A 13,117-nucleotide genomic window follows, 5' to 3' on the forward strand; every position below is an offset into this window, starting at 1 on the left:
ATACCCCATAATTACCTTGGTCCGGGATCCATTGGGCCTCCTTCCTGGGACTGGTTGCAGTCCTGGCAGTCCCCACTAGACACTCCTGGTGCTGCTGGGACTGCTAAAACTGCCGTCAATTGGATTGACCAGCAGCTCCCCAAGGTGGGACTTCCTCACCAGCGAGGGGTGGAAGTCTCACAGTGATGCAACGTAGCCCGCCCACAGCACGTTATGGCTGCGGGGCTGACTGGCGTGGAGCGTTCGGCTTCCCGCTGACTTTCCTTCCACAGGGGCGAGCCGTCCACCCCCTTCCCCCTCCCTCACCCCACCCCCTCCATAATCTGCAGCCCTGAGTTTTGCTATGGAATAAAACATTCACCCAATTCTCATTTAACTCTTTTTCATTTATTCTTTATTTATTTCTAGTGTGTACATCAGACCAGTTTAAGTGCCACAACGATATGTGTAAACCCATGACCTGGGTCTGTGATGGGGTTGATGACTGTGAAGATATGAGCGATGAAGCCAACTGTGGTAAGAAACTTGCTTTTTGATTATGGAAAATCTATGGCATAAAATTGGTGATAGATAGCTTTTCCAACATTATCTCACACACTTTCTTTGAAAGTTATTCAGTCAAGTATGAATGAAGTTCCTTAAGCAATGCAGTCCTCTGGTATCTTGTCCAAATGGCTATTCTTCATGTGCAAGCTTCAGCTCAAGGCAGGCAAGAACAACTTCGGTTTGGTGGGGGGAGGTGGTGGTGGGAGGGAGAGTTAGGAAGCGCCTTTAAAGCATTGTTTATGGGCCATGAGGAGCAAGAGTACTTCCTTCCACTCCCTCCAAGCTTACCTCTTCCCTGGATGTACTTCCCAATGACAAAATTCTACAATTAAGAAGCAGACCCACTCTTACTCTTCAGGTGCAAGCCTAAATCATGACTATTAACAGGCTATTAAAGTTTAGATGGGAGGGGTTGGAGGAGTCAACTTGATCCATTTCTCATGAAACACATGCACACATAATTTTCTGGCAGGAACCATGAGGTTACAATCAGGAGGAGTTAACAGTGACTGACAATTTAAACTCCCTTGTTCGGGGACGCAGTGCCCAACCATGGCATTCTTATTTAAAAGCAAAAAACTGCAGATGCTGGAAATCCAAAACAAAAACAAAAATACCTGGAAAAACTCAGCAGGTCTGACAGCATCTGCGGAGAGGAACACAGTTAACTTTTCGAGTCCGTATGACCCTTCAACAGAACTAAGGAAAAATAGAAAAGAGGTGAAAAAAAAGCTGGTTTAAAGGGGGGTGGGACAGGTAGAGCTGGATAGAGGGCATTCTTATCACTGGTCTAATTGCAATCAGTTTTCTCTGGGCAAGGCAAGGATTGTACTAGGAGGTTCTACTCTTGCTTGCGTCAGTACCTCACAAGTGGACATTTACCCATAAAATCTAGCATCTCACCTGTGTACAGTGATCCACGGAGACATCCGTGAAGTTGCTATGTGGACAGGGGTGGGGAATGGGGGAAATAACTCTTTACATTTCTAGTTCAACTTTTTGTAAGTCTTAATTTTGCAGTACAAAGTGATCAATATTTTTCTGTGAAAATGGATTCAAACCGAGATGTCAACTACAACATTGGGGCACTCTGCCACACCACACACTCTTGAAACTCGATGTGACAATCAAGTAAAGCACATCAGTTGCGTTGTCTTCAACTTGTTTTAGAGTATCTCATGAGAAATTATTACATCTTTTCTGTTCCATTTCCAGATTGCCCTGCTGGGTTCTTCAGCTGCCAGAAAGATAATTGTTTGTCCATTAATACCTTATGTAATGGAATTACAGACTGTCCTGATGGCAGTGATGAGGCCAACTGTGATAAAACAGGTAGGTGCAACCTGCTTTGTCCTCCTAATATTATTTTCAGTACATGTACTGAAATCAAAATTTTAAAACATTGTTCTTTTAAATGTCCTTGTTGGTAAAAGTTATATTGGTGCCTTACAAAACAGAGAATCATCAACAGCAAAGCCCACTTTCCTTTATTTTAAACCAAAATTTTGTGCTGATATATAGAATACTATAAATTGTGAGAAATTGACACTTTTTATCTTGTCTGTGAAAAAGATTTATTTATGATCCAAAAAAGAAATCTGTAGAGTGGATAAAAAGCTATATCAATCTTAGCCTGTGAGCTGTGGCTCAGTTGGTAGCACCCAAGTCTCCAAGTTAAAAGCTTCTGGGTTCAAATCCCACTCCAGGATTTTAGTATGAAAATTCAGGCTGACATTCCAGGGCAGTATGGCTACACTATTTAGTGCCGTCTTTTGGATGAAATGTTAGACCAAGGCCTGTCTGCTCTCCCAGGGGGGCATCGGAAATCCCATGGAGTTATTTGAAGAAGAGCAGAGGGGTTTATCCCCAATGTTTCTCCCTCAATCAACATCACAAAAAACAGATTATCTGGTCATTATCACATTGCTATCTGTGGGAGTTTGCTGTGCACAAATTGGCTGCCATGTCCCCCACAACAGTGACCACATTTCAAAAGTACTTATTTGGCTGTAAATCACCTTGTGACGTCCAGTGATCATGAAAAGCACTGTATAAATGTAAATCTTTTTCTTTTTTAGAAAACACTATTGGCAATGTCAGATGAGCCCACAATGTATTTCCAAACATTCCTCTGTCCACTGTTTTAGTGGACATCGTAACCAATTCAAACGGGCTGAGCCTGCTGCTAATAAACCAGTCAAGGGAATGTGAACCCATTAGCCATTTATCAGCTAACATTTCCAACCAATGAGGCTTTATTTATTGGTAGTAAATTTGTTAGTTTGAATTTCACTAGGATCATTCAATATCTTTAAACCACACTGTTACTAATCCTATTTTTCCTGCCTTTATATTTGTTAGACATCAAATGTACTTCCATCAGCTACATGTGTGACGATGGAAAATGCATCGTCAAGCCCAATGCAGAATGTGATGGTATGATCGATTGTTTAGATGGTAGTGATGAATCCCATTGTGGTAAGTTCAAGAAAAGTAGAGAGAAACTTTTGACCTGATAGCATTTTTTGATCTGGATTTATAGATAATACAAAGGAAGAGATACAGAAGTTACAGTTATTTGAAGCCAGGAATTATTTTATGTATGCATTAAAAATGCCAGTTTTGGCTTTGCATGTACATTGTGATAATCACATTACGAGTTTCACTTAGTCTATTGAATATTAATCAGGTAAAAAATCATTTATCAATAGCTTCTATTTTGTATAGTTAGACGTTTAACAGTATTTTGACATCAATGAAATCATCTCTTTTTGCAACATTCTCTGTAATACCTAATACAAAAGAAACAAGATGACTCTATATATTATTTTTCATTACTATTGTTGATGCTTCCCTATTCTGTTAATTTTTCATTACTGTATTCAGAAGACGCTATGGACTAAAGTTTGGTCTGCCTGATTTTTGTGGGTAGGGATTGTAATTCACGGCTTTCTCATACCCCTTTAAATCAAGCTGGGCAGGTTTTTGTCTACCTACCCCATTTGAACAGTGGTAGCGTTGGGCTGAGTGCTTCACATATTGCTTGGTTGTTCTTCATGCTGCCTGTGGCCTCTGTGCACAGCAGGGGTCCAGCAGCATTGGCTGGAATTTTCCAGCCCCTCATGTTGGCAGGATCTTCCAGTCCCACCAATGTGAATGGAGACTTCAAGGGCTCGTTGGCCCCGCTGGAGGGGTGCTGGAAAATTCAGGCCATAGTTTTGCAATCATGTGCTCCTGGCAGCCTGCTCCTCTTAAAGGCTGTCTGCCTATTAAAGGGAGGCAGCAGATATAAAATTATAGCTGATGGAAAATCATTTTGAAACATTGGAAGGATGTTATAGCAGGTAAGAGAGAGGGCTTCCTGGTTTAGTAACACTGCACTGGGTGCTCTGGTCACCGAGGTGGACTCCAGGAGGGAGACAATGTTTCTCCGAGTAGAAAAGAAGCTATCAAGAAGCAGCCTGAAGAGGGAATGGAAGTACATTTCCTGGTGAATGGATGCCTGTAATCTGGTGCCACAGATATGGTAGCACTGGAGGAAAAAATACAATGGTCTCACAAGGATGGTTAAGGTGAGTGAATGCATCCTCACAGTATATCCACCACCTCAACAATGATTCACTCTGCTCAATATACCACACTCCTTTCACTTGCCCAACAGCACTCCCTGGCATTCAGGATACATGCCTAATATTCTCATACTCCATCCCATCCACACACATCTTCCAATGCTGCCAGCATTACAACCACCTCTGCCTACCTTCACAAGCCTCCAGCTATTCAAATAAGCCATGCACATCACCCAAGGACAGTGCCATGTTGTCAATTACACTCCTTCTCTCTTGCAGAAGGTTGCCCATAACCATGAGGAAGAGGCAGTGATTGGGGGTAGAGTTGGGGTGGGGAAGAGGGGAGGTATGTGGGGGAGTCCACAAATCTATCCTGAAGCCTATGGACAAGATAGCCTTATACATCATGGGGCCAGAGAAAATGTAGCCCTTGCATCTGGTGGAGCACAGGCTGCCTAGGATGATGGTCTGCCTTATGCCACTTTTCAACTCCCTTGTCACCCTTGAACTGAGATGTGGCATCAAGTGGAAGCTGAAGACGTGTGACCATGGAGCTCCTGCTTTCCTTCCCACCCGCTTCCCTCACCACAATCCTCCCCTCCTTGTTTGTATTCCCATTTTCAGAGACAGAAGAGCTGCTGCCTGGAGAGCCTCAGCCGACACACGAAGAAGGGAAAAAGCTACCCCATGGAAATGGTGGAAATGCATTGTCGCTTGATCTTCTATTTAGCACAGCTACCAACTCAGATACTGGTTATGTGTGGGCCTTAGTGAAAGTGTGATGTACAAAACATCATAAGTCACAGGCACAAATGGGCTGCAGCCTGGCCAGCTGAAAAGGTTAGTTCATGTGTCAGCTCCCTGGAGGGTGAGTTCACAGATGGGTTCCTCAGTAGGGAACTCAGATGAGGACATTGATGGGGCAGTGTACAGGATAACAAATGACAATGCACATTGCGATGCTTGGTGAATTGGCAGACCTGGCAGACAGCCACCTATCAATGTCTAGGAGCATGAAGAGTCTAGCTCCGATGTGGCAGAGGCCATTGTTCAGAGCATGAAGTCAGTCGTTTCTACTGTGGAAGTGGTGGCCAACTCCATGTGAGCACTGGTGGCTTGGACCATAAAGGAGTATCTATTCGGTGGCCACTGTCTCAGCTTCCATTGAAGCACAAGTGGAATCATCCCAATGCCTTAGTGCTGCAGTGGAAGCTAAGACGGAGGTCACAAGATCTATGGTTGCTGCCATACAGACTCAGCTTGCTGCCATCATAGGTTTGGATCTCAGTGTTCAATGGGGCATGCAGGTTCTCAAAGCACTTGAGCAATTTGTGCTCCGGCACAAATGCTGAAGTGCTGACTTGTAGGAGCAGTGAAGAGGGTAATTCTCACCATTTGTGAAATGGCAGTTCGGTGGCTATATTACTGGACTACTAATCCAGATGCTTGGACAAACGATCTAGAGATGGGAGTTCAAATTCCACCATGGAAACTGGGATATTTAAATTCAATTAATTAAATAAGCCTGGAATAAAAAGCTAGCTTAGAAATGATGATCATGAAACCAGATTATTGTTAAAACTATTGGTTCGCTAATGTCCTTTAGGAAGAAAATCTGCCAACCTTACTCCATATAGCCAACAAGTGATTTAGACCCACAGCAATTTGGTTTACTCTTAACTGTCCTCTGAAATGCCTTCACAAGACACTCAGTGGTATTAAACAACTGTGTTAAAAAAAGGTTGAATAAGAATAAACCAATTGGACCACCTGGCATTGACCTCTGCGCCAGGAACAACAAAGGCACAGCCTGTCCAGTTGACCCTGTAAAGTCCTCCTCACTAACGTCTGGGGAGTTGTGCCAAAATTGAGAGAGCTGTCCTACAGACTCATCCAGCAACAGCCTGACATAATCATATTCAATGAATCATACTTTTCAGCCAATGTCCCTGACTCCTCTGTCACCATCCCTGGATATATCCTGTCCCATTGGCAGGATCAACCTGCCAGAGGTGCAGAACAGTGATATACAGTTGCGAGGGAGTGGTCTTGCAAGTTGTCAATATTGACTCCAGACCACATGAAGTCTCATGGCATCAGGTCAAACATGGGCAAGGTACCCTCCTGTTAATTATGACCTTCCAACCTCCTTCAATTAACAAATCAATACTCTCCCATGTTGAACATCACTTGGAGAAAGTATTAAGGGTGGCAAGGGCACAAAATGTACTTTGGGTTGGGGCCACTTTAATGTCCATAACCAAGAGTGGCTCTATAGCACAATTACTGGCTGAGTCCTGAAGACACAGCTGCCAGACTTGGCGTAAGGCTGGTAAGCAACCATTACGAGGGAGGGTGCTACTTGACTTCATCCTCAACACTACCTTTCACAGATGCTTCTGTCCATGACAGTTTTGGTCGAAGTGACCAGCGCACAATTCTTGTGGAGATAAAGTCCTCTCTGCTCACTGAGGACACCCTCCATGCTAAATGGGATTGATTAAGAACAGATCTAGCTGCTCAAACCTGGGCCTTCATAAGTGAGCAGACTAAGAAGGACTAATGGAATACAAAGACAGATTTAGGATGCATCTATGTAAATGTATGAAGTGTGGTGAATAAGGTTGATGAGCTAAGCGCAGATAGCCATGCGGGAATGTGAGTCCCAGTACATCTATACAGGGATTCCTCAGGGTAATGTCCTAAGCCCAGCCATCTTCAGCTGCTTCATCAATGACCTTCCCTCCATCATAAGATAAGAAGCAGTGATGATTGCACAATATTCAGCATCATTCATGATTCCTCAGATATTGAAGCAGCCTGTGTTCATATTCAGGCTTGGGCTGACAAATGGCAAGTAATATTTGCGCCACACAAGTGCCAGACAATGACCATTTCCAACAAGAGAGAGTCTAACATCTCCTCTTGCCATTCAATGGCATTACCATTGGTGAATTCCCCACTATCAACATCCTGGGGCTACCATTGATCAGAAACTGAACTGGACCAGCCATATAAATACCATGGCTACACAAGCAGGTCAGAGGCTAGGAATCCTGTGGTGAGTAACTCACCTCCTGACTCCCCAAAGCCTGTCCACCATCTACAAAGCACAAGTGAGGAGTGTGATGGAATACACTCCACCTGTCTGGATGAGTGCAGCTCCAACAACACTCAAGCTCAACACCATCCAGAACAAAGCAGCCCACTTGGCACCCCATCCACCACCTTCAACAGTCACTGCCTCAACCACCAATGCATAGTGGCAGCAGTGTGTACCATCTACAAGATACACTGCAGCAACTCACCAAGTAGCACTGATAGCACCTTCTGAGCCCATGACCATGACCATTGAGAAGGGCAAGGGTAGCAGACACATGGGAACACCACCACCTGGAAGTCTCCCTCCAAGCCACTTGCCATCCTTACTTGGAAATATATTGCCGTTCCTTTGCTGTCTTTGGGTCAAAATCCTGGAACTCCCTTCTTAACAGCACTTTGGGTGTACTCACGCCACATGGACTACAGCGGTTCAAGAAGGTGGCTCACCATCACCTCTCAAGGGCAATTAAGGATGAACAATAAATGCTGGCCTAGCCAGCGACACACAAATCCCTCGAAAGGATAAATTTAAAAATAGATCAAAAGTTGGTGGAGGGTCAAAGATAATTTGCTCTTGAAAACCAATTAATCCCTTGAGATAATTGATTGGTTTATTGGGGTTATCATTTACAGTCAGTATCCTTTTCCTTCTTCACTGTATGACTCAGCTGCAAAAAGTACTGAGATACAATTGTCTTTCATTAGTCATCTGTAGTTGAAAGGAATGACTTAGCTGAGAAGGCCATATTTGGGTTTTCAGTCACCATGTGAGTTTCTCTGTTACAGAATACACAATGGTCATTCTGTTTGCTGTTTGTATGTAGGCCAATCTTCAGCTTGGAACAAGAACAAGAATTTGCTATGTTTCTAAGATGTGCATTAGGAGAAGAGCTTTGACACTGACTCCAAGTTATTCTTATTCAGAAAAGGTTCAGAAATTTATCGGGTGCAAGTATGTTACCTTCTGATGAGGAGATGCAGCCTCTTTCATCTCATTGCAGTTTCCCCATCCAGATTATGCACCTGCATAGTTAGAGAGAACTGGTAACCTGCTGCCAGCCAAAGTCACTTACCCAGCCACAGGGAGATGCAGAAGCATGGCACAGTAGAGACAAACTGGCATATTTTGCATCACTCAGTGGGAAAATGTTCAGTTTACCTGTTCTGCTTCCTCCATGGAGTGGGGCAATGCACTGTACCCTCCACTTCATGGCACTGGACAATAATAACCCATATTCATAGAACCATTTTATTACCAAACAAATGTATTGATATGTAGAGGTGTAAGTTTTTATGAATTTGCATCCCAGTATGGAGCTTTGTGTATATCAAGGACTGACACAAAATGGTTGAGGAAGCACATGTGGGGAAAAATGGGTGCGAGAGGACATAACACAATCATGAGAATCCTGACGTCAATAGTTACAGCTTAAAATGGGCAGGTACCCATTGAAAATCACATTCTATCTTTACAGTAAATCAAACCCACGACTGCTACCATCTAGGAGGACAAGGGCAGCAAACACATGGGAACACCACCACCCACAAGTTTCTCTCCAAGCCACTCACCACCCTGACTTGGAAATATATTGCTGTTCCTTCACTGTCGCTGGACCAAAATCCTGGAACTCCCTCCTTAACATCACTGTGGGTGTACCTATACCACATGGACTGCAGCTGTTCAAGAAGGCAGCTCACCACCACCTTTTCAAGGGCATTTAGGGATGGGCAATAAATGTTGGCCTAGCCAGTGACACCCACATCCCATGAATGAATAAAAAGAACTTTGTGGGCTTAAAGATACAGGTCCACTTTAGCAGCAGAATAATTTATTGTATGTCATATGTGTTATAATATTCTATAATTATATAAAAAAAAGTATCAAATCATCTGACTTATCCAATGTCATGTGAATGGTGATCCACTAATGCATATTCTTTGTGTGCATTCTAGATCACATGTTCAACACTTGTATTGATTACATTTATACCTACAGAACTGTGAACACTTAATTTTGACCATTGAAGGTTAAGATTCAAGTAAATATTTTTGCACAGTTGTAAAATATAATTTTTTTACATTGTGGCATTTACAAAGAACTGGATTGAAGTTGTCTTAAGTGGTTTAACTGCATTCAGCGCTCACGAGGGGGTGGAGGTATTCCTCATGTGATCTATATCTGATTCCAGGTTACAAGGATAGGGGAGAATCTGGCAGCCAGTTCTCCTTTATTTGAATCTCAGTGGATCCTAATATTCTGGCAGCGCACCAGCAATAACCTTTCCCATTCTACACTCAGTTTCATCCTGATCATGGCATTCCTGTACTACTCAAAGAGTGCTTTAATTGCAGTAGGGAGATAATTTCTAGTAGCTCATTTGAGCAAATCACTGGATTAATTTCAACTGATCAATACTTTTATTCTCAAATATGGTGCCATAGCAGTTATTTGTAGATTACTGCCATGGCAGTGCCTTTTTGTTAAACTGTAGTAGGTGCACAATTTGCATTACCTTGACTTTAGGCAATTTTATCCGGTACCATTCCTCACTACAACTTGACACCTGTGTCTAATGATGCTATGTTTAAAATTATTCCAAGATACTTTTCAATAATATTGATCTACTCCTTAATTCTAGGAAATGCCTAATACATCCCTACATTTGTAGTGAAATTGCAATGAGTGGTGACATAAAATTACAGTTCTGTTGAAGTTGTCAACTATTCCCACTGGCAGAATAGCAAATCCTATAGAACAGTGCCCATAATAAACCGAAATTCTGCACTGGTAACCCCAGATTAGCTGAACTTGTCTAAGTTTGTCATATGACAACGCCAACCAATCAGAGTTAGGCCACATAAAAGCATGGAGTGCTGGGCAAGCCATTGTTTGACATCAAGATCTCCCTGTGAAAGGATGTGCAAAACCTGCGAGTATGGCTAAACCTGTAATAATGTTGTCAATCGGAGAGAAGGCGAAGCTGATACAGCAAGTGGAAAACCGTAACGCAAAGCCGAAAGCGGACATTGCGAAGGAGTGGGAGATTCCACCACTTATTTTGCCCATCATTATGAAACAGAAGTGAACATCTTGGAACAGTTCAACAAGCAGGCATTCTTTCCAGCAAGGAAGAAGATGAGAAGGGTTGATTGCATTGACGACATGGTGGACTGTATTGCACATGTCCGAAGACCGCACGCTAAGCAGAAAAAGATTACGGAGATTTTCCCAAGCTAACTCCTGACATTTTTCAATTCAAAGCTCCGGCCTTTTACAAGGCCAGGCCATTGTAAGGTGTGAACAAATTGATTAAAGACTTTTTCCCACATTTACTGCTTTACTGTGTTTTCATTTAACATTTGAATCAGTTGTTTTTGACATAGACCACATTTATCGGGTTACATAGAGATGCATTCATGTGGCAATGGGGCCTCCTCGGCTATCACAAAACTCCACTTAGCACAAAATTGTGGGCAGATCCCCTGGGATTCAACTCATCGGGATTTTACTGTAAGCCATGATGATAGGTTGAACGCGTGGAAATGATCAGCTTTTAAAATAATTATCAGTTTAGTCACACTGTGTGCAGTTCAGGCAGTCCACCAGTAAACAAACACTTGTATGCTAGAATCACAAAAATGTTTCTATCTGATCACGTTTAAAGTTTTGGAACAGTTCATGTAACTTCATACAACAAAGAGCTTCTCTTTTTACACAGACTGTGGAAACCGACCCTTCCTTAAAAGTCGAATCATCAATGGTGATAATGCGGAGCTTGGTGAGTGGCCCTGGCAAGTCAGCCTCCACTTTGATACCATAGGCCATACTTGTGCTGCAACGTTGGTAAATAATTGGTGGCTTCTAACTGTCTCACATTGCTTCCAGGATGTTTATCCCTTCAAGTAAGTGACAATCTAGATACCGCCAGAAAAAGAAAAAAATCTGCACCTTATCTTAGCAAGTTATGTTTCGCTTGTTTAAAACTAAAAAAAATTTCAATTCGTTTCTGAAATTTGTTTATAAAATTTGTAAGATCTCTTACTCAAAGGTACTGTTTTTTTAAATTTTATTTTAAGTGTGCTTATCCTTTTGCAAAAGACATTTTCTTTTTTTTAAAGAAAACATTAACATGTTGCTGATCATGCCTTATGAATTCATTTAACTCTGCCAGGCTCCATGTACCTGCTTCTAGGTTTATCCTGTACCACTGAGTAAAGGGAATGTGATCTGATTGTCAAATGGAAGGAAAGAGGGCAGAGTCTCACATCTGCAGCTTCCCACATTAGTATACATCAAAAATGGTAGTCCTGGCAAAGAATGGGGAGCTCCAGAAGTTTTACCACACCCCTGATAATTAAGTTAGCATGTAGTAATTAATAACAATACCATGGTCTTGGCATAAGCTTTCACAGATTGGCTACATAAGCAATATTTGTGTGAAATAGGAGTACTTAGTGTTGAAATGGGTTAACCTGCAGCCATTAAGGTTTAGCATTCAGTTATTCTATTTTGGTTTGAGAGGGCTGGGGAGTTCCACTTGGCCTTTTGCAAATGTTTAATACCTAGCCACCATTCTTGAACATCATGAAGAACAGGAGTATCAAACACATTTGATGTGATGGGTCTGATCCAATAACCTGGCACCTGGCAGAGGGCAGAGGTCACCTTCAGTAAAAGTTATTAAGACAGAAATAGATAAAGAGAAACCATATTGGCATTTACACCCAGTTAGATTTTATTTCCTACTTGTGTTGACCACAGTTCAGAAGTACTTTGTCTGTACAGAGCTTTGGGATACTCTGAGGTTTGAAAGGTCCTAGATATAAAATTTAAAAGAAGTTCTATTTATTGTCATCCAATAACTAGTGACTGTGGTACATATGAATGCATGTGCTGAATAGAAAACTATACTGGCTGAACAAGCCTTTTAATCAGAATATTGAACAGATATTGTTGATGTGTATTTTATCAATTCTTCCTTCATTTATAAAGAAAGCTCATTCTTTGGAGTCTTCAACAATGAGTTGTTTATCACAATGAACAGAATAAAAGAAGTCCTCATTTTTGAACAACTCACTCTTTAAGGGGATACGGTGAAATCAGAGGAGGAGTCAGTTGGTTTCTTCCATGCATATCACAGCCACAGTGCTTTCTATTGATGTTAATGCTAAGGAGCAGCTTATATAGTTTATATAAAGGGGAGTTTTGGAAAGGTGTTACAAATCATAAACACAATGAAAATTCACCCCATACCCCACTACTAATGCAAGCCTATTTGTGTTTTCAAATTAAATTCAAGCATTGGGATGATAAATCATACAGTATCTTAGGCTTTATTAATAGGGGCATTGAATACAAGAGTAAGGAGGTCATGTTGAACTTGTATAAGACACTAGTTAGGCCCCATCTGGTGTACTGAGTCCAATTCTGGGTGCCATACTTGAGGAAGGATGTGAAGACATTGGAGAGAGTACAGAGGAGATTCACAAGAATGATTCCCAGGATGAAAAACTTTAGCTATGAGGATAGATTGGAGAGGTTAGGACTCTTTTCCTTGGAGAAAAGAAGGCTGAAAGGAGACTTGATATGGGTATTCAAGATCATAAGGGGTATGGACAGGGTAAATAGTGAGAAACTGTTCCCATTCAAGAGAATATCAAAAACTAGAGGGCACAGATTCAAAATAATTGGCAAAAGGAATAAATGTGATGTGAGGATAAATTTTTTCACCCAGAGGGCGGTTGGAGTCTGGAACAAACTTCCTGAAAGGGTGGTGGAGGCAGGTTCGATCGAGGTATTCAAAAGGGAATTGGATTGCTACCTGAAAAGAGAGAATACGCAAGTTTGCGAGGGTAAGGCAGGGGAGTGGGACTAGGACTTTCAGAGAGCCAGTACAGAC

The 13,117-nt window shown here is 42.1% G+C and overlaps 1 protein-coding gene across 1 annotated transcript in view; it reads left to right on the forward strand.

Moving 5' to 3' along the window:
- Window positions 1–13,117, forward strand: part of LOC144691683 (suppressor of tumorigenicity 14 protein homolog) — a 117,311-nt gene that overhangs the window by 73,765 nt on the left and 30,429 nt on the right. Inside the window, exons 7-10 of the mRNA XM_078560014.1 lie at window positions 409–516; window positions 1,762–1,878; window positions 2,908–3,024; window positions 10,937–11,120. Of these exons, the coding sequence (XP_078416140.1) occupies window positions 409–516; window positions 1,762–1,878; window positions 2,908–3,024; window positions 10,937–11,120 (526 nt within the window). The remainder of the gene's footprint in view (window positions 1–408; window positions 517–1,761; window positions 1,879–2,907; window positions 3,025–10,936; window positions 11,121–13,117) is intronic.

Source organism: Cetorhinus maximus, chromosome 16 (assembly GCF_964194155.1).
Source record: "Cetorhinus maximus chromosome 16, sCetMax3.hap1.1, whole genome shotgun sequence".
Classification (NCBI taxonomy): Eukaryota; Metazoa; Chordata; class Chondrichthyes; order Lamniformes; family Cetorhinidae; genus Cetorhinus; species Cetorhinus maximus.